This window comes from Pezoporus flaviventris, unplaced genomic scaffold (genome assembly GCF_033815535.1).
Source record: "Pezoporus flaviventris isolate CSIRO_AGI_PZ_B2104156 unplaced genomic scaffold, CSIRO_AGI_Pfla_v1 ptg000255l, whole genome shotgun sequence".
In the NCBI taxonomy this organism is placed as follows: domain Eukaryota; kingdom Metazoa; phylum Chordata; class Aves; order Psittaciformes; family Psittacidae; genus Pezoporus; species Pezoporus flaviventris.
Window position 1 is genome coordinate 5,245 of NW_026892802.1, and position 27,420 is coordinate 32,664.

At 60.2% G+C, this 27,420-nt stretch overlaps 2 protein-coding genes across 2 annotated transcripts; one reads left to right on the plus strand and one right to left on the minus strand.

Annotated features, from left to right (window-relative positions):
- Positions 1-843: 843 nt before the first annotated feature.
- On the plus strand, positions 844-11,047 carry GABPB2 (GA binding protein transcription factor subunit beta 2). The gene is made up of 9 exons (XM_061442921.1): positions 844-901; positions 1,817-1,956; positions 3,101-3,268; positions 3,378-3,572; positions 4,223-4,373; positions 7,004-7,096; positions 8,137-8,460; positions 9,853-9,986; positions 10,778-11,047. The coding sequence occupies exons 2-9, from the start codon at positions 1,849-1,851 to the stop codon at positions 11,045-11,047; spliced, it is 1,443 nt and encodes a 480-aa protein (XP_061298905.1). The 5' UTR covers positions 844-901; positions 1,817-1,848.
- A 4,640-nt stretch (positions 11,048-15,687) lies between these two features.
- Positions 15,688-25,080, minus strand: SEMA6C (semaphorin 6C). Its single transcript, XM_061442925.1, is given in 18 exon segments — positions 15,688-16,265; positions 16,635-16,694; positions 16,791-16,837; positions 16,950-17,027; positions 17,099-17,236; positions 18,298-18,391; positions 18,394-18,506; positions 19,112-19,267; positions 19,349-19,480; positions 20,449-20,666; positions 20,739-20,827; positions 21,661-21,783; positions 21,855-21,945; positions 22,020-22,121; positions 23,483-23,539; positions 23,625-23,682; positions 24,760-24,874; positions 24,960-25,080. Coding segments are annotated over 18 exon segments (2,370 nt in total).
- Positions 25,081-27,420: the final 2,340 nt, after the last annotated feature.

Consider the following 27,420-nt stretch of genomic DNA (forward strand, 5'->3'; position numbering starts at 1 on the left):
GCTGTGAGGGTCCTGGAGGGGGGGGGCTGTGAGGGTCCTGGGGGGCAGAGGGGGGGGGGCTGTGAGGGAGCAGCTCCCGAGCCCGTTTGGAGGTGATGGGAAGGGGCTGTGCTCCCCCCCCCCCCATCGTGTTTTGGGGGTCCCGTGTGGGAGCGACCCGGGTGGAGCCGAGGGGTCCCAGGCCCGCCGGGGGGTTGCTCCTGTGGGGAGGAGGGATCAGGAGCCCCCCTCCTTCCTTCCCCACACGCAGCCCCACAAGTGCCGAGGGGGGCACTGCGAGCCCTGGGTGCTGTTGTGCCATAGCGGCACCTTGGGAAGGCAGGGAGCCCCCATGGTGAAGTGGAGGGGGGAGCTGGGACGGGCGCTGCAGCCCCATGGGGCTCAGGTTTGCTCTTGGGCTTCGCTGCGATGGGTTTGTGCTGTTGGTGCCCGAGGAGGGGAGAAATAGGGAAGGAATCGGGGGGAAAGCAGCGAGCTGAAGGCTGCTGGCATCGCTCTTAACGCTGCTTGGCACCGGGCCCCTCGGCGCTGGCGTTCGTTTGGTGCCCATGAGTTAACGGCGAGGCTTTGAGGCAGGATTTGAGCCTCCTGGCAGACCCCAGCAGAGCCCCATCCCCGGGAGCTGCTGCATTCCCCATCCCCGTGCTTGTGTCTTATGGGGGTGCAGCGAGCACAGGTCCTGGTCCTTGTATGGCCTTGAGCAAATCCCTGCAGACACCAAGGTTTGCTTTATCCTGGCCAAGGGTAGCTCCCCCCCGTGCGTAGTTGTGAGTGCTGGGGATCAGAGTTGGGGATTGAGTGCTTGAAGACTCATCCAGATGCGTGCTCGCTCCTACAGGTCCTGCTCCTGGAAGTGGATCCCCATGGGCAAGGCTTCGTGTCCGTGCGAGGTGCTGTCGAGGTGAGCAGCATCGCTGGCAGGAGCTCTGCTGGCTCGCGGTGCCTGGCCCTGCCTCTGTCTGGGAGGGCACAGAGCTGAGCAACAGGATGAATATTCGTAGGTGAATTGTTGTAGATATGTATAATAGATATTTACTTATAAGGAAATTATTTAAATATTCATATATTGATATAAAAAAGGAAAATTATTAAATTTATAAAAATTAACATTAAGGAGGTGATCCTGCCCCTCCACGCTGCTCGGGTGAGACCTCACCTGGAGCATTGTGTGCAGTTCTGGGGTCCTCAACATAAAAAGGACGTGGAACTGTTGGAACAAGTCCAGAGGAGGCCACGAGGATGAGCAGGGGCTGGAGCACCTCCTGTATGGAGACAGGCTGAGGAAGTTGGGGCTGTTCAGCCTGGAGAAGAGAAGCTGCGGGGAGACCTCAGAGCAGCTTCCAGTGTCTGAAGGGGGCTATAGGGATGCTGAGGAGGGACTCTTCATTAGGGACTGTAGTGACAGGACAAGGGGTAATGCGTTAAAACTTAAACAGGGGAGGTTTGGATTGGATATAAGAAGGAAATTCTTTCCTGTGAGGGTGCTGAGGCACTGGAATGGGTTGCCCAGGGAGGTTGTGAATGCTCCATCCCTGGCGGTGTTCAAGGCCAGCTTGGACAGAGCCTTGGGTGCCCTGGTTTAGTGTGAGGTGTCCCTGCCCACGGCAGGGGGTTGGAACTGGATGATCTTCAGGTCCTTCCCAACCCAACCCATTCCATGATTCTATATTTGTACCCAGTTATTGGTAGTTTTGGGCCTGGTTCTGGGTGGGACGGTGGCGCGTCCACGTGGGCCGTGGTTGTACAGCGCTTCTGAAGTCCACGTCTGTGCCTCAGTGCTGCTTGTCCCTTTTCCCTTTCCTGGCTTCGAAAGCAGCTTCCAGCAGACACTTGTTCCCATGTGTGAAGATGTCCTTGGTGGACCTGGGGAAGAGGCTGCTCGAGGCAGCTCGCAAAGGCGAAGATGACGAAGTGAGGAAGCTGATGGCGAGCGGCGCTCCCTTCACCACCGACTGGGTCTGTCCCTGTGCTGGGTTCCGTGTGGAACGGGCTCTGTGTGTGCGTGCGTGCTCTTTAGGGCTGAACCGGAGGGCACAGATGTCAGTTGGAGCAGTAAAACCCGAGGGGAGGTTGGCAGGTGATGTGCCTCTGGGTTTCTGTGGCAGAGCAGATGCCACATAAAGCACTTTAGAAACTGTTTGTGTAAAGATTGATCTGTGCCTAATGCACACGAGCACGGTCACAAGGACCCTGTTGTCCCAGACAGCAGTATAGGGTTTGGTGTGTAGGGTTTGATGCTTTAAGAAACGCAGTTCCCAACAGCTGAGATAAATGATGAGTCGGTTCCAATGAGAAGAACTGATAAACCTCTTCAGGAATAAGAAGTTCTTCTAAAAATGCTTTATTTAAGTGTGTAAACTCCCGGTCAAGAAACTCATCTCTGGTTTGTGAGGTTTGTTTTGTTTCCACAAAGCCCCAAAACCAAACCAGCCCATCCTGGGTGGGAAAGGAATTAAGAGGTCTAATGAAAAAGAAGAATAATAGTTGGATAAACAGGAGACAAGCCCATAGTGAGGAAGCCATCAGTAGTCATTTTCCGTCTCTAATCCTTGTAATTTCCTAACTTACCACTCTGTCCATGCTTTGTGAGATGAAGGAATTAAGCAGGCCAAGAGGGAGCAGAGCTGGAAGCTGTGAATGCTCCATCCCTGGCGGTGTTCAAGGCCAGCTTGGACAGAGCCTTGGGTGCCCTGGTTTAGTGGGAGGTGTCCCTGCCCATGGCAGGGGGGTTGGAACTGGATGATCTCAAGGTCCTTTCCAACCCAAACCATTCCATGGTTCTTGTGATAATGCCCTTTTCTCGACAGTGGGGGAATGATCTCACAGTATGGAAGTGGCAGAGCTGCTGCGGCGTGGGATGGAAGCTCAGGGATAAAGGGATGGTGCAGTTTGGTGCAGTTATCAGATACCGATTCCTACAAAGCTTAACGTCTGTCAGGAAGATTATGGGGTGTGCAACCCCCTATTTAGAAGTGGAGGGAAAAAAGGTTCAGGTCGTTTCTCCCATCACCTTTGTCTTTTTGATTCCTGCAATCCACACGTGGTGGTTTCTGTGCCTGTCCCCTCTTGCTGCAATAACTGCCTCTGTGTTCCCACGCAGCTCGGGACGTCCCCTCTGCACCTGGCTGCCCAGTACGGCCACTACTCAACAGCAGAGGTTCTCCTTCGAGCTGGGGTTAGCAGAGATGCCCGAACAAAAGTGGACCGGACGCCGCTGCACGTGGCTGCGGCCGACGGGCACACGCAGATCGTGGAGCTGCTCATCAAGGTGAGCGCTGGAAGGGAGATGGGTGGTGATGTCCCTGTTGAAACGCTAGAGCAGGCCCTGCCTTTGAGGCATGAAGAGCATGCTGACAGGTAATGCTGATTTCTTGCAGAACGGGGCTGATGTGAACGCCAAAGACATGCTGAAAATGACTGCTTTGCACTGGGCCACGGAGCACGACCACCGCGACATCGTCGAGCTGCTGCTCAGGCACGGAGCTGATGTCCATGCTTTCAGCAAGTTCGATAAATCGGCTTTTGATATTGCTTTGGACAAGAACAATCCAGAGACTCTGGTGATGCTGCAGGTAGGCTGAGGAGGGAGACGTGGTGGTAGGTCTCTGACCCACAGCTGTATCTGCGGTAGAGTGATCCTATCGTGTTTGATGGGATCGGTTGTCATCAACTGCTGCGGTCCTCTAGGAGTCAGTGGGTGATAGGGTTTTGTTTCCATGCATCTTTTAGAATCACAGAATGGGTTGGGTTGGAAAGGACCTTGAGATCATCCAGTTCCAGCCCCCTGCCATGGGCAGGGACACCTCACACTAAACCAGGGCACCCAAGGCTCTGTCCAACCTGGCCTTGAACACCGCCAGGGATGGAGCATTCACAACCTCCCTGGGCAACCCATTCCAGTGCCTCAGCACCCTCACAGGGAAGAATTTCCTCCTTAGATCCAATCTAAACTTCCCCTGTTTCAGTTTGAACCCGTTCCCCCTTGTCCTGTCACTGCAGTCCCTAATGAAGAGTCCCTCCCCAGCATCCCTATAGCCCCCCTTCAGATACTTGTGTGCTTGTAGTGTAAGTTGCCAAGTTTAGGGGCAGTTTTGTCACAGCTTTTGCGCTGGTGCCCCCGACACGCTGCAGAGAGAAATTATCTGCCTCTAAAGTGTTTCAGGGGTGCTAAGCACCAGAGAAAGCATGAGCAATGTGTACCTGAGCCCACCCTCTGCCCTAGGAAGCGATGCAGAACCAGGTAAACCCTCACCCAGAGGGAACGACCCCCATCGGCAGCACTGTGGCTCTCACCTCCCCGTTCCTTCTTACGCCAGGGGAGGTTCTTGATCTCACTGAGCTCGTCTCTTCAGCAAGTGCCAAAGCAACCTCAGGTAAGGTGCTGTGGGCCCTCCGGTGGGAAAGCCTTGAGAAAAGCTCCTCCGGCTGCTTACCAGTAGAGGGCAGATGGTCATTTAGGAGAGGAAAAGGGTAAAGTGGCCGCAAACACACCCAGCTCCTGCTTCCTGCCTCCGAGTGAGGAGGGAACAAAGCAGATTTCCAGCTGCTCTTACTAAAGGTGGTGCCACCGTGAGGGGCAGAGCTCTGCTGAGCTCAGCTGTGGCTCTGCCCCAGGTCTCTTACAAGCAACAGAGCTTGAGACATGGGATTGGGCTGATTGCAACAGAGGGAAAACGAGGATTATTGCCTGTGCCAGGTCTTGGGCACTGCGGAGCGGTTGGGGAACGTTTGCTTTCATCTTTACTGCCTACAGGAGCTGAGTGGATGTTTTGCTGTATAAATGTCGAGTAGGGAAACTGCACGATAAGCAGGTCTATTGGATGTGTCCATTACTCCCCATTTCTTCTATCCCACGTGTTGGATGGAAATATTTCGGCTCCCCATTGTTCTGTGAGCCTTATTTTGGTGGGGAAAAACGCTTCAGAGCCTGAGTGCTGCGTTCTTTTTGTGTGATTTTCATCATAACTCTTACAGCGATTTTTCTGTATTGGGGGAAATTGTTTTCAGTCTCAAGGAGGCTACTAAATACAAGTTTTGTGAAGTTATTTGCCCTCCTCCTGCAAACACTTCTGCGTGTGAGTAATCCTTTGGTTAGCGAGACTGTTCACATGCGTGAATGTTTGCTTGGCAGCTAGAGAGTGCTTTTAACATCCCGGATGCTGATGTTGTGCAGTCCCACATGGACCTCTCTGCCTGGCCACGGAGGCCTCAGCAACTCTCCAGACCTGCTCCCAAAGCTTTCAGGGCTGCTTGCAGCTTTGGAGCACTGACAAACCCTATCGCAGAACCAATGTGTTCCTCTAGCACCCGTGAAGGAAATGCAGTGTGACTGGTGCACAGCGTCGTCAGTTTGTGGGATAAGGGTATTTCACAAACCCAAAGGTGCGTAGAACTTGGTGGTTTGTACCCCAGGTGATGCTCTTGCCATGATCAGCATCACTGCGTCTGCAGATGGATCAGGCTGTGCCTGGAAGCCAGGCAGGAGGCAGAGGCCCTGCTGATTTACAGCTTAAACACAGTCACAGCCTCTTGAGACCTTCTCCTGGTTCAAATGCAGCCCCTTTAGCTGGAATCGTTCTGTTCTTTCCTATTTCCCCTATCCCTTTGATGTGGAAATCGATCTCTGCCTTGGTTTCACTGGGCTGAGCTGGGTGGTGGCTCTGAGCCCCTTGAACCCAGCCGCAGTGAGCAGCGCTGCAGATGAGCTCTTGGGGCTCTCACTTCTCCGTGTGTATCCTGCAGTGTAAATCCCCTCTCTCAGTACCCAAGACAACAGTGCCTTACTGTCCACATGTGACTGGACTGAACCACCCTGGGTTTTTCCACCCCCCCAACACTTCCAGCACCGGTAACAGGCAGTCAGCTTGAAAGCAGCCCCTGTCTCCTGCTCTAAGAGGTGTCTTTAGCTGGTCTGGAGGAACGTGGTTCCAAGCTGCTGCAAACAGTCACTGGGCCTTTTGAAAGCGTCATTCATGGAAAACAAGTCCCTTGATAACCCTGATAAAGTCAGGAGGTGGTGAGAAAGGGAGACAATAGGTTGCAAGGGTTAAGGCAGGGGAACTCTGTATGAACTTCCCTTTGTGTGCTTATAATCTATTTATCTACGCTGGCAATGAGGTACAGGATCTCTGTTTTGTTTTGTTGGAAGGGGAACTGTGGGTTGGATGCGCTGAGTTTGGGCCCGTTTAGTTAATTTCCTGTTCCATTCTTACTAAGTCTGCCTTTGAATAGGAATTACTATGGTCAATTGGAGGAAGAAACATTGTTTTGGGGGCCCGAGAGGGCTTGTTTATCTCATTCACATCAATGCCCCATTGCAGTAACCGTGGTCTTTCCGTTACCGAGGCTGAGAGGGGAGGAGGAAAGGACCTGCATGCTCAGTGCATTGAAACCCAGCAACGTGTGCAGGCAGTTCCTGTCTCAGACCAAACTGCTCTGTAACCAGCTGCAGCTTGGCCCACAAAGTACTGCTGAGGAGGAACGTGGGGGCTGTAATCTGTTCATGCTACCCAATGAGTTTCATATACCCTTTGGGGTTCGCAGGTAAAAGCTGCAGTGCAACACAGAGCCAGTTCTGTACGTGAACGTGGGTCCAGTCTGTTGCAAAGGAATAGCCAAGCCCTTGTTACAGTCACTAGGAGGAAAGGCACCCCATGAAAAGCTATCTGCAGCACCCCCCTTTTCCCATTGACCACTGGGAGCCTCGGAGATGCTTCAGAGCTGGTGCCGTGGGCTCCAGGACCGGAATGGTTGCCGCCTGCTTTATTCACAGTATCACACAGGATCACAGCATGCTAGAGATTGGAAGGGACCTCAAGTTTAAGTGGAACCTCTTGTGTTCCAGTTTGTACCCATTACCCCTTGTCCTCTCGTTGTTTGCCACTGAGTAGAGCCTGGCTCCATCCTCGTGACACTCCCCCTTTGTATATTTATAGACACTGATAAGGTCACCCCTATTCACGTCGAGCTGTGGCAGGTCCTGAGGCTCCCGTTTCCCCAGCAGGTGATCGCCATGGCTCCACGGTGCAGTTTGCCAGCTCCACCACCTCCGTGCTCGCCACGCTCGCAGCCCTCGCGGAGGTGTCGGCACGTTCAGGTTTGTGTCGGCAGCATCCTGGGAGGAAATGGAAGACGTGGAAGGGATTTTTTGCCTCGTTTTCAGGGTAAAGAAGAGAGGACGATCAATATTTGGGAAGCAGGGAGTGAATTTGGGGCTTTCATCCCAGTTGGAGCATGATTCAAAACCCAGCAGCTGTTCCCAATCGAAGTAACTTAGTTTTTATTAGCTGGCGTGTGTGACTGCTCTTGACAGGTTTTAACAGATACTAAAAAGAGAAACAAAAACCAGCATGGGTTTACTTGAACGTCTAAATGTAGATGAATACTGATTTAGGAGGAATGGGCTGAAATGGTTTCTGGCCCGGTCTCATACACGGTTGGTTGTCAGCAAATGGTTTGAGTCTCCTGAAGTTCTGGTTACTTTTTCTTAGGGGAAGGTTTGGGTGGGTTTTGGGGTTGTTTTATGGTCTTTTATGTTTGTAATGTTTGACCTGTAACTTCAGATTTAGGACTCTGATAATGTCTATATAATCCTTTAACATTCACTTCTTTTCCCCAAAGCCAGGTGGTTTCCCTAGACTCTAGAGAGGGGCAGTTCCCCTTTAAGCTCCTTGACCTGGGCTGCTCGAGTGCTTTCCTCTCTTAGGGCGTCTGCGTCGCCGGTTGGATCCCGTTTCCTGCGCTTGCAGCTCACCCTGAGAGCAGGATGCAGCCCGGGCTCTGCAGTCCTGATTCCTTGTACAGCCCATAAGTCACACAAAAAGGGTGCCAGGAAGCTGAACCTCTCTGCAGTCACCCAGCCAAGCTAAACAGCCTCCTCAGGGCTGCTTTGGCCCTGCTGGTGTGGATGGGGCTCTTGAGGCACTTTTGGCCTGTGGTTTGTCTTCATTAGAGCTGGGTCACGGAAGGAAGCTTCCCAGAGCCAGCTCTGCTTAACAGCTGCCTCCAGCTGCAGGCTTTTTGATTGACCCACCGTGCTGCTGTGCTAGCACTCCTTGCCTTACACCACAACGTGCTGGTTTTGCTCTAGAGCACTGGTTTTGCCTGGGGTGTAGCAGGTTGTCTTTCCCCTCTGAGCTTTGCTGCACGTCCGGGTTGTTTCCCAGATGCAGGCGTCCCGCGAGCCTCGAGCTGCAAGCTTGAGTTTGTGTTCAAGGAAGGGAGAAGGAAACCCTGACGTTCTTCCTCTTCTTTTCTGGCACTTAATTCCTCAAGGTAAGGCAGAGGAGGCAGGGGAAGGAAATCCTGTGGATTCTGCCATACAAGAAGTGGTTGGCAGCGGAGGGCAGCGCCTCATCGCCATTGTGTCAGAGAGCATTTCCCTGGGCAGCCTGCAGACAGCCCTCCCCAGCAGTGGCCTCAGCCAGCCCTTCATCCTGAGCGTGCAGGATGGGCAGCAAGGTAAGGAGCTGAGCTGGGAAGGCAGTGCCGAGGAGTCCCTTTAGGAGGGGGTAATACAGTTAGTGCTGCCCGTGAGCCCTGTGGAGCGCCGGAGGGCTGGTGCGGTCAGCACTGTGGTGTAACAGGTCTGTGCCTCAGTGCTGGGCTCCAGGAGGGCTTAAGAAGGTCTCTGTGGCTCACACTGGCAGCAGAGCTTGCGTGAGACCTCTTGGTAGCGTCGTCCACGCTGCCAGACTGCGATATCCCAGTCCTTGCATCAAACCCAAACAGCTTCAGTGGAATGCTGCGGGAGGAGAAGCGCAGAGTTAGCCGCTGGCTCTCCAGCAGCCAGCCAAGGACAGTTCCTTTATCTTATGGCAGACTTCCCAGTATGGGAGTAAATCAGCCTGCAGATGGAAGAGCAACCTGTTGCCTTTAGCACTCACTCCACTGTTCTTGGAGAACTTCATATTAGGCCCTTAATATCAACTTAAATACACCTTTCCCCCCCCGTAACGCTGGTCATAGAGCAGTGTGATCCCTCAGTTTTACAAGGCACGTGTAAATAGTGTTTAGTAAAGCAGGGCAGAGCCCCAGGTGCTCATACAGTGAATTGTTGTGTCCTCAAGGGATGGAATTCCTCAGCCTTGACTACTCCTGACAATTCTTTTAGCGTGTCCTAGGGATACTCAATGATTTGGATTAACACTGGTGCAGCCGAAGAGGATTAGGGAGCAGCGCAGCTCTCCTGCAAGGTGCATACAGTGCTGCAGTGCAGGATGGGCTGCAGCAGTCCCGTTTATGGACTTCATGAGCTAAGAGCAATATTCTGAGGCTGATGATGGTTCAGAATCCAAGAAGGAATTCCTGGCTTGTAACCCCTTCTTAGGCTAAGGAAGAAAAAGGGAGAACTGTTTAGCGCTGCCTTCAGGAGCTCACGTGGTGCCTTTCCCCCCCTTGGTTGGATGAATTCCTGCTATTGGCTTCCCAAAGCGGGCCCCCAGTGTTTGCAGGTTGAAAATGTAGAGTATTTGTGCCTCTTGCGTGCTCTTAAAGCGGATCCAGAGCTTGGCCATGGGACTGTGTACGGGGAATTTTTAAGGAGAGCTTTCTGTTCCTGTTGCTGAGCCTGCCTCAGCATTACCGAGGCATCAGAATGATCGTTTGTACCTCCCTTACCTTTTAAGATGCAAATATTTGCCTGTGGGTTCTGTCAGCCCCATTGCAGTGACATACTTGGGTATTTCAGGGGCCTGAATGAAGGAAACTGGAAACCCAGTCCAGAGTTTCTCTCCTGTCCAGGCAGACTTGGGCGTTCCTGGTCCACAGGTCTCCTCCAGACCCACGCCGATGGAAGCGGCTGTGCAAGAGCCTGTCTCGCACTGGGTAACTTGTCCCCTTTTCATTCTGCAGTGTTAACTGTACCTGCTGGCCAGGCTGCAGAAGAGACTGCTCTCGAAGACAGAGCTTGTGCAGAAGAGGAGGACCAGCCCGTGGCCAAGAAGCAGAAGGTGGAACAAAACGCCTGTGACTCGGGAGGAGACAAGGTAGATATCCCTGCTCCTGGCTTGGGTTGCTGTCATCTCCCGTGTGTTCCCATGCCTGGCTTCTGCTCTGCCAGAGCCACCTCGGGATAGGAAGGAGCTGTATCCTGCTCAGCTGAGCCCGGCTCTGGAGCAAGCTCTGCCCAGAGGTTCCCTGCTCTGCCTGCACACACACAGGCCTGCGTTAGCAGTGAGCACCCAAGCGGTCGAGAGGAGCGAATCTCAGTCCAGCGCGGGCAGGAGGCGAGGAGGCAGCTGAGCCATTTGTCAGCCCTTTGCCTGTGCTGAAGCTGTGCCTCAGTTTGTTAGATGAACTGTGGTCATTTCCCAAGATGATTTAGGCCTTCCTGCAGAAGCCCAGCCCATGGACTGGGTGTAAACCAGGCCTCAGCTCTTCACAAAGCAGCAGGACCGACCCTCCCATCTCTCTGTTGGGAGGGAGAACATTCTCCTCAGTTGCCTCCCAGCTTTTCAGCCCTATTTTTCAGCTCTTTCTTTTCCTTACCTCTTGGTTACCCCTCCTTCCAACCCTTGAAATTCATCGTGGGTCCCTTCCCAGCCCACCTCCCCGCACACCGTGAGGACAACGAGCAACCAGTCTGTGCCTTCCCGTGTCCCCGTTGCCTCTGTGATGAGCACGGCAGCTGACTGGAGCTCGACCCAGGGCTGTTCTAGCGCTGCCTTGGAGCAGTTTGCTTTCCTAACTCCAGCTGCTGGAGCGCTCGCCCACCCCATCTCCCTCGTGGCATAGGCTGGGGCTCCATCACGGGCTCTCTCAACTCTGTTTTCTGTAGGGCAGCCTTGAAGGGGAAGCGCTCCAGCAGCAGCTGCAAGAGGCGAAGCGGGAGGCTCAGGAATACCGCAGCCAGCTCCTAAAGAAGGAGCAGGAGGCCGAGGAGTACAGGCTGAGGCTGGCAGCCATGGGCAGGCAGCAGCCCAGCCCGGCGGAGCTCCCCCAGGCTGAGCCACTTGTGGTAACCTCGGAGGGCATCGAGGAATCCGTGTTGGCCATGCTGGGAGCAGACCTGGCAACTGATGGTGCTGTGGAAGCTGCAACCTCCTAACCCTGGTGCTTGTAAAGGCAGAGCAGGGAGGGGGTTTTGTTGGCAGCCGCTGTTGAGTGGCCAGGGGCAGCCACTTGCCGCAGAGCCCTGCTTTTAAAGCTTCACCTAGAGAAATTGGAAGCTTTTGAGGAACATTTCCACGGGCGAGTGACCCCATGGCTTACTTTGTGATGTCGATCCCTGCCTTGCTGGGGAGGGGGAAGGAAACACCTCCTTGCCAAAGCGGCTGGTGTTAGCTCTCCGCTGCCCGGAAATGAGAGCGCTGGGAACAGGCGCTCTGGAATAACCCAAGGCGTTCGCTCCCTTCTGTGAAGTCGAGTGAGCAGCTCTGGACCTTCAGTAAAAGCGGTCTCCTAGGGCGTTGCTTTGAAAACCCTCAGAGGTGTGGAAGGGATTTCCCCTTTCAGCCAGAAAGGGAATGAATTCCCTGTCCCTTTTCTTCCAAGCCCAGGAATCTCAGCTTTCTGATTGAGTGCAAGAGCAGAGGCAGGGGTGAACGTCCGCCAGCCAGAGCATCTCGTGCTCTCGGGGAACGCGGTGCTTCCCCCTCTTTCTTTGCTCAGGGGAGTTCTGGCAAACCCCCCCCACAGCCTGAAGGGATCACCAGGAAATGCCTCCTGCATTGTAGGGTGTTTGGCAGATGCTCTCTTTGACACTGCCTGACTACTGATGTATGCAAACGTCTGCACGCAGCGGCTGCCGCACGCAGCTCGGGTGAGGAGCCCGCTCTGCAGATCCGCACCTCGCTTTTGTACTGTGCAGTGTTCAAGGGAACCAAAGCCTTTTTTAAGGAGCAGCTGATCTTCATTACCCAAAGATTCCTGCCTTGTTTGCTCTTTGCAGACCTGTTTGACGCAGGGAGCTCTTTAGTCCTGCGCACTGTGGGCTTCCAAAGCCGGGAGCGGATCGGAAGGGCCCAGGGTAACCGCGTGGAGCTTGCTGATGGGTGCTCGTGCAGGGAAGTTTAGGGGAACACCACAGACCAACGAAGGCTGGAAAGAATCCCATGACACAAACTGGGCCGTCAGTCACAGGAAGGATCTAAGGGTGAAGAGGGGCTTGCAGCCCCATGGCGCTGCCTGCTCGGGGGGTGGCTTCTTGCAAGATAAAAGCCCTCGCTCTTCTGGCCCCTCATCTGTTGCTTTGGGGGTTGATTTTTAGGGGTTTGTTTTGTTCCAGGTTTGGAACCACTGTCAGGATTCGAGGTAATACTTTGTTTTGCCAGTCCTTGCATTGCATTTTCCCCTGTTACTTCCAAGTGTGTGGGGCCAAGAGTGGTTTTCTCTTGGTTCAGGCACTGCCTTTGTTAATGTTTCTTTGCCAGTAGATCAGTCCCTGTCCTGACGTCGCCGATGTATCGTGGCCTAATGAGTCCGTAAAGGCTCCGAGGGAATTCCGTCACGGCTCTGAAGGAATTAGCCCAAGAGGAGACTGCTTTTCATCCTAAACCAGTCCGTGCCTGGCAGTTGGGCCTGAAGGGAAGGCAGGATCTGCCAGAATCCCCTCTTCAGCAACGTGCTGCCCTCGGGCTCACCGCGAGCGGTGGGCGACGAGGGTTTCCGACCCTGCTGTCGTAAAGGCTTTGTGAGACTGGAGGGTTTGGGGAATCCAAGTGCATTTATTTATAACCAGTGCAGCTCTATTTATAAACGAGACTTTTTTATCTTTTTTTCTTCCAAAAGCTGGTTTGAAGAAGGCTTTAATACTTCTTTTTTATGAGGGAGGGTTTGGAGGTAACTTGGGGTTCCTGATCCCATCACCAGGTCCTTGCTCACCTCAAACGCGCAGTGGGTTAGCTTGTTCCCCACAGCATTGCCAATTTGGGTCTGTTTGAACCGAGAATCGGCCTCGGAGGGTTCCCGTTGGTATTAAAGGAAATCCAAGCAGATTCTTCCAAGCCTGGAAGCGTTTCTGGATGCAAAGGGGACACTGTCAGCTTGGGCTTCCACCTTTTGCCTGAAGTTTGTGCTTAGTGCTGCTGAATACAAAGAGCTCAGCAGCTGTGTGTAAGCACTGCGTTTATATGCAGCGTGTGTAGATACGCACGTAAGCACTGCACTGGGGTCTTCCACTGCCCTGCAGTGCTCAGTGACTCCCAGCCTTCTGAAAAGTCCCTTGAGCTGAGAAACCAGCCTTGCCCTTCACAGGAGGAGGAGAGAAAAACCCAGCCCGCCACCAACAGAAAACCCCAGTGGCACTTCCAGGAGCGGGATTTGGTTTCTAGAGGTGGGATGCACGGAGCTGACGGTGTTCTTCCTGCTTCTCCTTGCTGGGGGGAAGGCCACATTTGGTTTGTGTTTAGCACGGGTTCTGAGCAGCGACGAGGAGAATCTGTTCTCCACCCAGCACTGAGAAAGAATTCAACCCTGGCTGTGTCCCCTGCTCCTCCGCAGCAAGGATTTGGAGCTTTTTAAGCCAAGCCCAGCAGTTTTGGGGTTAGGGGCACGGTCAGCCAGGGCTGCTGTGAGCGGGTCAACAGCCTCCCACCCGAGTGCAGGCCACATGCTGCTGCGTCAGGGCTTTTCTGGCCCACGCCGCCTCCGTCCTCGCGCTGCGAGCGCAGGGTTTGAGGAGGGTAAAGGCTAAAACCTCCCGTGGCTCTCAAAGGAAGCTGCCCTCTGCCCACACAGCCAGCCCAGCCTCCTCCCCGCTGCGAGCCTGGCATCGCATCCCCTGCGCGCTCGCCTGCTTCTGCGGGTGGGAGAATCCCAGCGCGCGTCCCAGGGAGGGCGATGCAGGGGCAGGGACCCCTTCCACTGGAGCAGGATGCTCCAACCTGGCCTGGAGCACTGACAGGGATGGGGCAGCCACAGCTTCTCTGGGCACCCTGTGCCAGCGCCTCAGCACCCTCACAGGGAAGAGCTTCTGCCTCAGAGCTCATCTCAGTCTCCCCTCGGGCAGGTTAAAGCCATTCCCCTTGGCTGGGCCTTCCATCCCTTGTCCCAAGCCCCTCTCCAGGTTTGTCGGCCCCTTTAGGTGTTGGAAGGTCTGCCCTGAGCGTTCAGACCTGCAGCAAGGTCTCCCCTTGAGCATTTCCCTCTTGTTCACAGTGCCCAGCTCTAAGCAGCTCCCATTGCCCTGGGGCTGTTGTAAAGGTGATGGGGATGAGCAGAGGAGGTCGTGGGGACCACGAGGGCAGGGACAAACCCTGGCTCTTCAGCTGAGTGTGGCGCAGGTCCCTGGGGCTTTCCCCATCCCAGCTCCCACCCGTCCCGGTGCCCACGGGGCCCTTTTGGTGCCAGATCCGATTATTTCTTTAATCCTGCCTCGATGAGCTTGGGTCACCGGTGCCAGGCGCGGTGCTGGGGTTTAGCACGGCAGAAACCGGTGCTTCACAGCAGCCCCCAGCAGCGCTGTGGGGAGGAGCCCCCACGCTGGGAGCCCCATTCCTGGAAATGCAGGAATTCCAACATTTATAGTATTGGGGGGGGGTTGGACTGTGTTTTATACTCAACATAAAAAGGACGTGGAACTGCTGGAACAAGTCCAGAGGAGGCCACGAGGATGAGCAGGGGCTGGAGCAGCTCCTGTATGGAGACAGGCTGAGGAAGTTGGGGCTGTTCAGCCTGGAGAAGAGAAGCTGCGGGGAGACCTCAGAGCAGCTTCCAGTGTCTGAAGGGGGCCTATAGGGATGCTGGGGAGGGACTCTTCATTAGGGACTGCAGTGACAGGACAAGGGGTAACGGGTTCAAACTGAAACAGGGGAGGTTTGGATTGGATCTAAGGAGGAAATTCTTTCCTGTGAGGGTGCTGAGGCACTGGAATGGGTTGCCCAGGGAGGTTGTGAATGCTCCATCCCTGGCGGTGTTCAAGGCCAGGTTGGACAGAGCCTTGGGTGCCCTGGTTCAGTGTGAGGTGTCCCTGCCCACGGCAGGGGGTTGGAACTGGATGTGCCCCCGGTGTCAGCCCCTTCGGGTGCCCCCCCTGCACCATCACCAGCCTGGACCCCCAGTGTGGGCTCAGGAGCCCGGTGGCACCTTCCCCCCCATCCCATCCCATCCCATCCCCATCCCATCCCCCCCATCCCATCCCATCCCATCCCCCCCATCCCATCCCATCCCATCCCCCCATCCCATCCCATCCCCCCCATCCCATCCCATCCCATCCCCATCCCATCCCCCCCATCCCATCCCATCCCATCCCCCCCATCCCATCCCCCCCATCCCATCCCCCCCATCCCCCCCATCCCATCCCATCCCATCCCCCCCATCCCATCCCATCCCATCCCCCCCATCCCATCCCATCCCATCCCATCCCCCCCATCCCATCCCATCCCCCCATCCCATCCCCCCCATCCCATCCCATCCCCCCATCCCATCCCCCCCATCCCATCCCATCCCCCCATCCCATCCCATCCCCCCCATCCCATCCCAGAGCCAGGCGGGCACCAGCGTGGGAGCAGCGCGGCTTTAATGAGCCCCGGTCCTACACAGTAGGATGCGCCAAGCTCCGGCATGGAGGAAAGGGGGGGGGCACGGTGGCAGCTCCCCCCCCCCCATCCAAAGCACCAAATAAATTAGAAACGATCCAAACCCCCCCAAAAACGGGCAAAGGAAACCCCTGGGGACGGGGTGAGCGCAGGGCAAAGCAGCGGCACCCTCCGCACCCTGGACGGGGAGGGGGGGGGACACACGGGGGGCTCAGGGCCAGCCGGGGGCTGCCGGTGCCTGCAGGGGCTTGGGCAGCAGCGGGGGCTTCACGGAGCAGGAGCGGTGCAGGGCTCCGGGCCCCCCCATCGAGCGCATGCGGGTGAGGCCCCGCTCCGGGCCGGGGGTCCTGCGGGGGAGCCCCCCCTCCAGCGAGTGCCGCTGGGCCAGGGCTCGGCGGGCCGGGGGGGGGCTGTCGGGGGGCACGTCCAGGCGCTGCGGGCCGGGGCCTCGGGGCTGGACCCGGTTGGAGGAGCCGGGACCGGGCGGGGGGGGCAGCCCCGGGCGCTGCCGCAGCTCCTCCAGAGCGGGCTCGGGGCTCGGGGGGGGGGGTCCCGGCCCCGCGGGCTCCAGGCACCGGTGGGGGCCGCGCTGCGGCGGCTCCGGGGGCAGCGCGGGGTAGAGGCGGGGGGCGGCGGGCGGCGGCGGCGGCTCCGGGGGCGCCTTGGGCCGGCGGCAGGAGGCCGAGAGCAGCCCCGCGGCCACCGCGCCCAGAGCGAAGGCGCCGAGCACCGAACCCAGCAGCACCGGCACCGGCACCGCGGCGGGGCCCGCACCGGGCCCGTGAACCCCTGCGGGGGCAGCGTCAGCGCCCGGAGCACCCAGCCCTGGGACCCCCCCGTCCCGTCCCGTCCCGTCCCTGGGCGCCCCCGGGGCCGCTCCTTGGCTCCTCCCACACCTACAGGCTCCGCCCCCCCTCCCTCTGCCCCCGCCCACCACAGGCTCCTCCCCCGCACCCTGTTTCCACGCCCACCACAGGCTCCGCCCCCCCCCTCTGCCCCCGCCTACCCCAGGCTCCTCCCCCGCACCCTGTTTCCACGCCCACCCCCGGCTCCTCCCCCCTCTCTCTGTCCCCGCCCACCCCAAGCTCCTCCCCCCCCCCCTCCCCCGGGTCCCTCCCACTCCGTGCCGGGGGGGGAGGGGGCGGGGCCGTCACTCACCGTGGGCTCTGTCCCCGTTCCCGTTCCCGTTCCCGTTCCCGTTCCCGTTCCCCTCCGGCTCTGTGGGAGCAGCCCGGGGTCACCCCAGGGCACCCGCGGGTCCTCCCCCCATCCCCCCCCCTCCCCCCTCCCCCCTTCCCCTCCCCCCCCCCTCACCTGGGCACCTCCCGACGGCTCCGTCCGCGCCCTCCTCGAGGCCGCTCCTGGCTCGCACCGGGACGGGGCCGCGTCAGCCCCGGCCCGGGGGGGGGAGGGGGGGGGGAAGGGACCGGAGCGGGGGGGAGGGGGAGGTGGGGGAGGGGAGGGGGCACTCACGGGAGGTGCTCGGGGGCGGGGCCGCAGCCGTCGGGGGGCAGCCACGCGCAGTACGGGTCCCGCGCGGCCAAGCAGCTCCTGGGGGGGGATGGGAGCGAGGTCCTGGAGCCGCCCCGGGGGGAGCCCCCTCCCCCCCCAGCCCCGCTCACCTCCGGCAGGCTCCGTGCTGGGCGCAGCGCGCCAGGGGCAGGCGAACCAAGCACCCCGCGAAGGCCACGAAGAGCTCCCGGCCCGGCCCGTGCAGCTCCAGACCCAGCACCCGGCTCGCTCCGCGCCGGCCCCGGCACCTGCAGCACCACGGCGGCGCCCAGGGTGGCTGACCCACGGCACCCATAGCCCCATAGCCCCATAGCCCCATAGCCCCATAGCCCCATAGCCCCATAGCCCCATAGCCCCATGGCACCCAGAGTGACTGACCCACAGCACCCATAGCCCCATAGCCCCATAGCCCCATAGCCCCACAGCACCCAGAGTGACTGACCCATAGCCCCATAGCACCCAGAGTGACTGACCCACGGCACCCATAGCCCCATAGCCCCATAGCCCCATAGCCCCATAGCCCCACGGCACCCAGAGTGACTGACCCATAGCCCCATAGCACCCAGAGTGACTGACCCACGGCACCCATAGCCCCATAGCCCCATAGCCCCATAGCCCCACGGCACCCAGAGTGACTGACCCATAGCCCCATAGCCCCATGGCACCCAGAGTGACTGACCCATAGCCCCATAGCCCCATGGCACCCAGGGTGGCTGACCCATAGCCCCATAGCCCCATAGCCCCACGGCACCCAGAGTGGCTGACCCACGGCACCCATAGCCCCATAGCCCCATAGCACCCAGAGTGACTGACCGACGGCACCCATAGCCCCATAGCCCCATAGCCCCATAGCCCCATAGCACCCAGAGTGACTGACCCACAGCACCCATAGCCCCACGGCACCCAGAGTGACTGACCCACGGCACCCATAGCCCTATGGCACCCAGAGCGAGTGACCCACGGTACCCATAGCCCCATGGCACCCAGAGTCACTGCCCCATAGCCCCACGGCACCCAGAGTGACTGACCCACGGCACCCATAGCCCTATGGCACCCAGAGCGAGTGACCCACGGTACCCATAGCCCCACGGCACCCAGAGTCACTGCCCCATAGCCCCACGGCACCCAGAGTCACTGCCCCATAGCCCCACGGCACCCAGAGTGACTGACCCACGGCACCCATCGTGACTGCCCCACAGCCCCATGGCACCCATCATGACTTCACCCACAGCCCCATGGCACCCATCGTGACTGCCCCACAGCCCCATGGCACCCATGAGCCCCCCAGCACCCATTGCCCGGCCCTCACCGCTTGGGGTCATAGAGGCTGATCTCCTCCAGCAGCAGCGCCTCAGAGCCGTGGTCCCCGTGGCTCTCACCGGGTTGCCGGGGTGCCCGCGGGGGGGCTGCTGCGCCGCCAGCAGCACCTTCAGCACCCGCCCGTCCTCCGCACCCAGGAAGAGCACGGTCCGGTTCCTCCAGGGCCCCGCGCCCGTGTCCACCGCCAGCCGCGTCAGCCTGCGCAGCACCGAGCACGGCACCCCTCGCACAGGGGTGCTCCTGCAGCACCCGCACCCCTCCTGCAGCACCCGCACCCCTCCTGCAGCACCCGCACCCCTCCTGCAGCACCCGCACCCCTCCTGCAGCACCCGCACCCCTCCTGCAGCACCTGCATCCCTCACACAAGGATGTTCCTGCAGCACCCGCATCCCTCCTGCAGCACCTGCATCCCTCACACACGGATGCTCCTGCAGCACCCGCACCCCTCACACACGGATGCTCCCCCAGCACCCGCATCCCTTGCACAAGGATGCTCCTGCAGCATCTGCACCCCTTGCACAGCACCCACACCCCTCACACAAGGATGCTCCTGCAGCACCCGCACCCCTCACACAAGGATGCTCCTACAGCACCCGCACCCATTGCACAAGGATGGTCCTAGAGCACCCGCAACCCTCCTGCAGCACCCGCACCCCTCCTGCAGCACCTGCATCCCTCACACAAGGATGCTCCTGCAGCACCTGCACCCCTTGCACAGCACCCGCACCCCTCACACACGGATGCTCCCGCAGCTCCCACCCCCAAACCATGCCCCCCCCATCCCCGAGCCCCCCACCGCTCACCTGGTGCCGGTGCGGGTGAACAGGGGCCGCCCGCCCGCGGGCTCCACGGCCCCGTGCAGCAGGGGATGCTCCTTGGCGAAGGCCAAGGTCTCATCCGGGAAGTCCCCGGAGGTGCTGATGCCCGCGGCCGCTCCCATCCCTGCGCAGCAGCCGGGCCTGCGGCACAGCGGGGGCACGGTGGGGCAGGAGCCGCGGCACCGGGGTGGGTTGGTGGGACCCGGGAGTCCCCGGGGGTACCTGGGCTGGGGCACCCGCTCCTCGGGCACCGGGGTCCAGGCGCCGGCGGCACCGCGGGGCTCAGCGAAGGGGCCCTCGAACGCCCGCTCCACGTCCGCCAGGTAGAAGGCGCAGACGGCGGAGCCGGGGATGCTGCAGTGGGGCCGGGGGGTCTGGGGTTGCCCGGGGACCCTCCAAGCCCCTGCTGGTCCCTTCCTGCTGGTCCCCGAGGTCTCTGTCCCCGGGTCCTGCCCCACTGTGGCTCCATCCCAATGGCCCCATCTCCCATGGGCGCACCCCAAGTCACCATGAACCTCATGTCCTCGATGTCCCCCCGTGCCTGCTCCACATCTCCCCTTGGCCAACCACATGTCCTCCACAAGATCCCATGCCCATGTCCCCATCCTCGTATCCCCATCCCCGTGTCCCCATCGCCATGTCCCCATCCCCACATCCCCATATCCCCATCCCCATATCCCCATCCCCACATCCCCATCCCCACATCCCCGTATCCCCATCCCCATCCCTGTGTCCCCATCCCCATCCCCACATCCCCATCCCCACATCCCTGTATTCCCATCCCCACATCCCTGTATCCCCATCCCCATCCCTGTATCCCCATCCCCATCCCCACATCCCCATCCCCACATCCCCATCCCCACATCCCCATCCCCACATCCCCATATCCCCATCCCCATCCCTGTGTCCCCATCCCCATCCCCACATCCCCATCCCCACATCCCTGTATTCCCATCCCCACATCCCTGTATCCCCATCCCCATCCCTGTATCCCCATCCCCATCCCCACATCCCCATCCCCACATCCCCATCCCCACATCCCCGTATTCCCATCCCCACATCCCTGTATCCCCATCCCCATCCCTGTGCCCCCCTCCCCATCCCCACATCCCTGTATCCCCATCCCCACATCCCCATCCCCACATCCCCATCCCCCCTCCCCATCCCCATCCCCACATCCCCATCCCCACATTCCCCTCCCCATCCCCACATCCCCATCCCCACATCCCTGTATTCCCATCCCCACATCCCCGTATCCCCATCCCCATCCCTGTGCCCCCCTCCCCATCCCCACATCCCCTCCCCTTGCCCCCCTCCCGTGCCTGTTGGGCTGGGTGCCGAAGAGGGCGAGCACCGCGGCGCGGCCTCGCAGGGCCCTTGGGGGGGTCACGGCCTCCAGGACGTCGAAGGCGAAGACGGAGTCCCCGGGTAGGGCGCAGAGCAGCCGCACCTTGAGGAACGAGCTCCAGCGCCGCTCCAGCACCCGCGCCGAGCCGCCGCCGTCGTTGCGGCACACGCGGGCCACGCGCGCCACCAGCACCTGCGCCAGCACCAGCGGCCGTCAGCCCCACGCGGCCCCACGGCCATGGGCACCCATGGCCCCCGCGCCCACCTTGCCCATGGCCCGGAGCTCCACCGACACCTCCCGGAAGAAGAAGTAGACGAAGGGGCCGTAGGGCAGCGCCTGCACAAAGTGGGGCTCTGGGGAGGGAGGGGGGGTTCAGCCACCAGCACCTCCCATCCTTGTCCCATGTGGAACCATGGAATGGGGTGGGTTGGAAAGGACCTGAAGGTCATCCAGATCCAACCCCCTGCCATGGGCAGGGACACCTCACACTAAACCAGGGCACCCAAGGCTCTGTCCAACCTGGCCTTGAGCACTGCCAGGGATGGAGCATTCACAACCTCCCTGGGCAACCCATTCCAGTGCCTCAGCACCCTCACAGGAAAGAATTTCCTCCTTAGATCCAATCCAAACCTCCCCTGTTTCAGTTTGAACCCGTTACCCCTTGTCCTGTCACTGCAGTCCCTAATGAAGAGTCCCTCCCCAACATCCCTATAGGCCCCCTTCAGACACTGGAAGCTGCTCTGAGGTCTCCCCGCAGCTTCTCTTCTCCAGGCTGAACAGCCCCAACTTCCTCAGCCTGTCTCCATACAGGAGGTGCTCCAGCCCCTGCTCATCCTCGTGGCCTCCTCTGGACTTGTTCCAACAGTTCCACGTCCTTTTTATGTTGAGGACCCCAGAACTGCACACAATGCTCCAGGTGAGGTCTCACGAGAGCAGAGCAGAGGGGCAGGATCACCTCCATGACTGCTGCTCACGGTGCTTTGATGCAGCCCAGGACACGGTTGGTTTCTGGGCTTTGAGTGCACACTGAACCCGGCTCATGTTCGATTTCTCATCAACCAACACCCCCAAGTCCTCCCCTCAGAGCTGCTCCCAATCCCTGTGCTCATCCCCTCCCCTTTACCCCCAGACCCCCCTCCCCGCTGTGCCCCCATCACCCCCCCCGGTCCGGGACCCCTTTGGGTACCCTGCAGCCAGCGGGAGCTGTACTTGAGGGTGCGCAGGGGCGGGCGGCCGGGGCTGAGGCTGCGGTAAATCACGGCATCGCTCGCCTGGAAGTCGGCCACGGTGGCAGAGTAGAGGCTGCCGTCTGCAGGGGGAGACCCCAGCATCACCCCAGTGCCCCCCCCATGTCCCCCCCGACCCCGGTCCAGCACCCACCAACAAAGAGGGCGACGATGCTCTGCTGGGCGTCGAAGGGGCACCGGGCCTGGCCGCTCACGTCCTCACCCTCCTGCTCCAGGCTGCTCACCTGGGGGGGCACAGCGGTCACAGCCCCCCCAGACCTGAGACCCCCCCCCCAACTCAGGACCCCCGGACCCCCACCTTGTAGGTGCGGCAGAGGGGGCTGAAGGCGTTGGTGCCGCAGGCCAGGAGGGTGCGGGCGTCGCGGGGCACCAGCACCCTGATGTAGTTGTGGCACTCATCCTGCGCCGGGGCAGGCGGGGACGCAGGGGCCGCGGCGTCACCACCTTCCCCTGCCCCGACCCCGTCCCTTGTTACCCCCCCACATTCCGCACCCCCCGCAGCACGCAACCGTACACAGCCTTACCCCATGGCTCCGTTCCAGGTACCCCATTGCACCCCCATACCCTGTACCCCCGTTCCAGGTACCCCATTGCACCCCCATACCCTGTACCCCCGTTCCATGTACCCCATTGCACCCCCATACCCTGTACCCCCCGTTCCATGTACCCCATTGCACCCCCATACCCTGTACCCCGTTCCATGTACCCCATTGCACCCCCATACCCTGTACCCCCGTTCCATGTACCCCATTGCACCCCCATACCCTGTACCCCGTTCCATGTACCCCATTGCACCCCCATACCCTGTACCCCCGCTCCATGTACCCCATTGCACCTCCATACCCTGTACCCCCGTTCCATGTACCCCATTGCACCTCCATACCCTGTACCCCCGTTCCATGTACCCCATTGCACCCCCATACCCTGTACCCCCGTTCCATGTACCCCATTGCACCCCCATACCCTGTACCCCCGTTCCATGTACCCCATTGCACCCCCATACCCTGTACCCCCGTTCCATGTACCCCATTGCACCCCCATACCCTGTACCCCCGCTCCATGTACCCCATTGCACCCCCATACCCTGTACCCCCGTTCCATGTACCCCATTGCACCCCCATACCCTGTACCCCCGTTCCATGTACCCCATTGCACCCCCATACCCTGTACCCCCGCTCCATGTACCCCATTGCACCCCCATACCCTGTACCCCCGTTCCATGTACCCCATTGCACCCCCATACCCTGTACCCCCGTTCCATGTACCCCATTGCACCTCCATACCCTGTACCCCGCTCCATGTACCCCATTGCACCTCCATACCCTGTACCCCCGTTCCATGTACCCCATTGCACCCCCATACCCTGTACCCCCGTTCCATGTACCCCATTGCACCTCCATACCCTGTACCCCCGCTCCATGTACCCCATTGCACCCCCATTTGTACCCCCCGTTCCATGTACCCCCATTGCACCCCCATACCCTGTACCCCCCGTTCCATGTACCCCATTGCACCCCCATACCCTGTACCCCCCGTTCCATGTACCCCATTGCACCCCCATACCCTGTACCCCCATTCCATTCACTACCACACCCCCACATGCTGTACCCCCCACCAATACACCTGTACCCCATAAACCTCTCTGTACCCTCGTACCCCCTACCTCACCACCTCCACCTGTACCCCCAAACCCCAGCACCTCCCATAAACCCCCCATTGCCGCTCTGCCCCTAACCCCCCCCCGTGCCCGCACCCCCATACCTGCAGCCGGCCCCGCATGGCGCAGTTGGCCCTGTCCCGTGTCTCCCAGGTCAGGTGCTGTGGGGCCAGACGGGGGGGGGGGGGCTCAGGGACCCCAATTCCCCTTTACCCTGTGTGTGTGGGGGGTCCCCAGCCCCCTTACCCGCTCCGGGTACAGCGTCCCCTTGTCCTGCCCCAGGTCGAAGGCGTAGATGTGGTCCCTGGGGGGAGGCGTGAGTGTGCCCCAGCACACACAGGGATGCCCCAGCACACACAGGGATGCTCCAGCACACACAGGGATGCCCCAGCACACACAGGGATGCTCCAGCACACACAGGGATGCCCCAGCACACACAAGGATGCCCCAGCACACACAGGGATGCTCCAGCACACACAAGGATGCTCCAGCACACACAGGGATGCCCCAGCACACACAGGGATGCTCCAGCACACACAGGGATGCCCCAGCACACACAGGGATGCCCCAGCACACACAGGGATGCTCCAGCACACACAAGGATGCTCCAGCACACACAGGGATGCCCCAGCACACACAGGGATGCCCCAGCACACACAGGGATGCCCCAGCACACACAGGGATGCTCCAGCACACACAAGGATGCTCCAGCACACACAGGGATGCCCCAGCACACACAAGGATGCCCCAGCACACACAGGGATGCTCCAGCACACACAGGGATGCTCCAGCACACACAAGGATGCTCCAGCACACACAAGGATGCCCCAGCACACACAAGGATGCCCCAGCACACACAGGGATGCCCCAGCACACACAGGGATGCCCCAGCACACACAAGGATGCCCCAGCACACACAGGGATGCTCCAGCACACACAGGGATGCTCCAACACACACAGGGATGCTCCAGCACACACAGGGATGCCCCAGCACACACAAGGATGCTCCAGCACACACAAGGATGCTCCAGCACACACAGGGATGCTCCAGCACACACAAGGATGCTCCAGCACACACAGGGATGCTCCAGCACACACAGGGATGCTCCAGCACACACAAGGATGCCCCAGCACACACAGGGATGCCCCAGCACACACAGGGATGCTCCAGCACGCACAGGGATGCTCCAGCACACACAAGGATGCTCCAGCACACACAAGGATGCTCCAGCACACACAGGGATGCTCCAGCACACACAGGGATGCCCGAGCAGACACCAGCGCACAGGCGCTCGCCCAGCCCCAGACAAGCCCAGAGCCGGGTGCGGAGCTCGCACCCCCACGGCCGCGCGGGTCCCTCCGCAGCCGCCCCGGCGCTCACCGGGCAGCCACGAAGAGGGTGCCGTTGAGCCGCAGCATGCGCTGGAAGTCGAGGCCGAGCTGCGCCGTGGCGTTGTCCCCCCGGAGGCCCCCGAACCGGGGGTAGGCGGCGGTGGCTGCGGGGGCAGAGGGGTTCGTGACACCCCCCCCCCCCCCCCCCGTCCATCCCCCGGGGACCCGCACCCCGCTCCCGCCGCTCACCTGCGAGCCCCACGGTGCTGCGGGGAACCAGGTCCCGAGGGAAGGGCTGCGCCGAGAGCAGGGGGGGGCCGGGGAGGAGGAGGAGGAGGAGGAGGAGGAGAGGCAGGGGGAGCCCCGGCATCGCCGCGCAGGGCTGAAGGGGGCTGATCTCAGAGGGGAAACTGAGGCACGGGGGGGGGGGGGGATCGGGGGGCACAGGGCAGCGCTGGGGAGGGAGCGATGCGGGGATCCCCCAGTGCGGGGATGGGATCTCCGGTGCCTGCTCCCCGCGGTGGTCCCAGTGCCCCCGCTTCAGTGTCCCCATATCCCCCTCCTGGTGCCCCCTCCCGATGGTCCCAGTGCCCCCGCTTCAGTGTCCCCGTATCCCCATCCCAGTGCCCCCGCTTCAGTGTCCCCATATTCCCATCCTGGTGCCCCCTCCCAGTGGTCCCAGTATCCCCGCTTCAGTGTCCCCGTATCCCCATCCTGGTGCCCCCTCCCGATGGTCCCAGTGCCCCCGTTTCAGTGTCCCCATATCCCCATCCTGGTGCCCCCTCCCGATGGTCCCAGTATCCCCGTTTCAGTGTCCCCATATCCCCATCCTGGTGCCCCCTCCCGATGGTCCCAGTATCCCCGTTTCAGTGTCCCCATATCCCCATCCTGGTGCCCCCTCCCGATGGTCCCAGTATCCCCGCTTCAGTGTCCCCATATCCCCCTTCTGGTGCCCCCTCCCAGTGGTCCCAGTGTCCCCTTTTCAGTGTCCCCGTATCCCCACCCCAGGGCCCCCGTTTCAGTGTCCCCATATCCCCCTCCTGGTGCCCCCTCCCGATGGTCCCAGTGCCCCCTTTTCAGTGTTCCCATATCCCCCTCCTGGTGCCCCCTCCCGATGGTCCCAGTGCCCCCATTTCAGTGTCCCCATATCCCCCTCCTGGTGCCCCCTCCCAGTGGTCCCAGTGCCCCCGCTTCAGTGTCCCCATATCCCCATCCTGGTGCCCCCTCCCAGTGGTCCCAGTGCCCCGTTTCAGTGTCCCCGTATCCCCATCCCAGTGCCCCCGTTTCAGTGTCCCCATATCCCCATCCTGGTGCCCCCTCCCAGTGGTCCCAGTGCCCCGTTTCAGTGTCCCCGTATCCCCATCCCAGTGCCCCCGCTTCAGTGTCCCCATATTCCCGTCCTGGTGCCCCCTCCCGACGGTCCCAGTGCCCCCATTTCAGTGCCTCTGTGCCCCCGTCCCAGCGCTCCCAGTGCCCACAAGCACCCCCCAGCACCCCCGCGTCCCGCACAGCGCCCCAAGCACCCCCCACACCTCTCACAGGACCCCCCCCACATCCGCACCTCAACAACGCCCCTCGCGACACGAGCCCCTCCCGCCCCGACCCCTCCGCTCTCGGTACCGGCTCCGCGCCCCGAGCGGTCCCGAGCGGAGCCGAGCAGCCCCGAGCGGCTCCGCCCCGGAACGGGCCGGGACGGGCCGGGAGCCGGAGCGGGGCCGGGGGCGGGACCGGGAGCCTCCGTGGGCCGCGTGTCCCGGCCCCGCGGCCAGCGGAGGCCACCCTATAGATAGGCGTTAATCCCCGCTAATGACATGATCCTCATTAGCGGCTGAGCGCTGCTTGCACACGCGTGTGCATGCACATGCGATGCACATCCATGCAGATCCATGCACATGCGATGCAGATCCATGCACATGCGATGCACGTCCATGCAGATCCATGCACATGCGATGCAGATCCATGCACATGCGATGCACGTCCATGCAGATCCATGCACATGCGATGCAGATCCATGCACATGCGATGCACGTCCATGCAGATCCATGCACATGCGATGCACATCCATGCAGATCCATGCACATGCGATGCAGATCCATGCACATGCGATGCAGATCCATGCACATGCAATGCACATCCATGCACATGCCATGCAGATCCATGCACATGTGATGCACGTCCATGCACATGCAAGGCATATCCATGCATATTAATGCACATCCGATGAACATCCATGCACATGCGATGCACGTCCATGCACATGCAATACACATCCATGCATATTCATGCACATCCATGCACATGCGATGCACATGCAATGCACATCCATGCACGTGATGCACGTCCATGCACATGCGATGCACATCCATGCATATTCATGCACATGCGATGCAATCCAGGCACATGCGATGCACGTCCATGCACATGCAATGCACGTGATGCACGTCCATGCATATTCATGCACATGCCATGCACTGCCATGCACATGCCATGCACGTCCATGCACATGCGATGCACATCCATGCAGATCCATGCACATGCCATGCACGTCCATGCACATGCGATGCACGTCCATGCACATGTGCAGAGACCCTTGCACCAGGGCGTGCAGTGGGGCTGTCACCTCCGTGTCCCCCCCGTCCCCTCTCCTGCAGCAGCCTGTGGCTCTCTGCACAGCCCTGTGCACTTGGCCCAGTGGGCACTGGGAGCCACT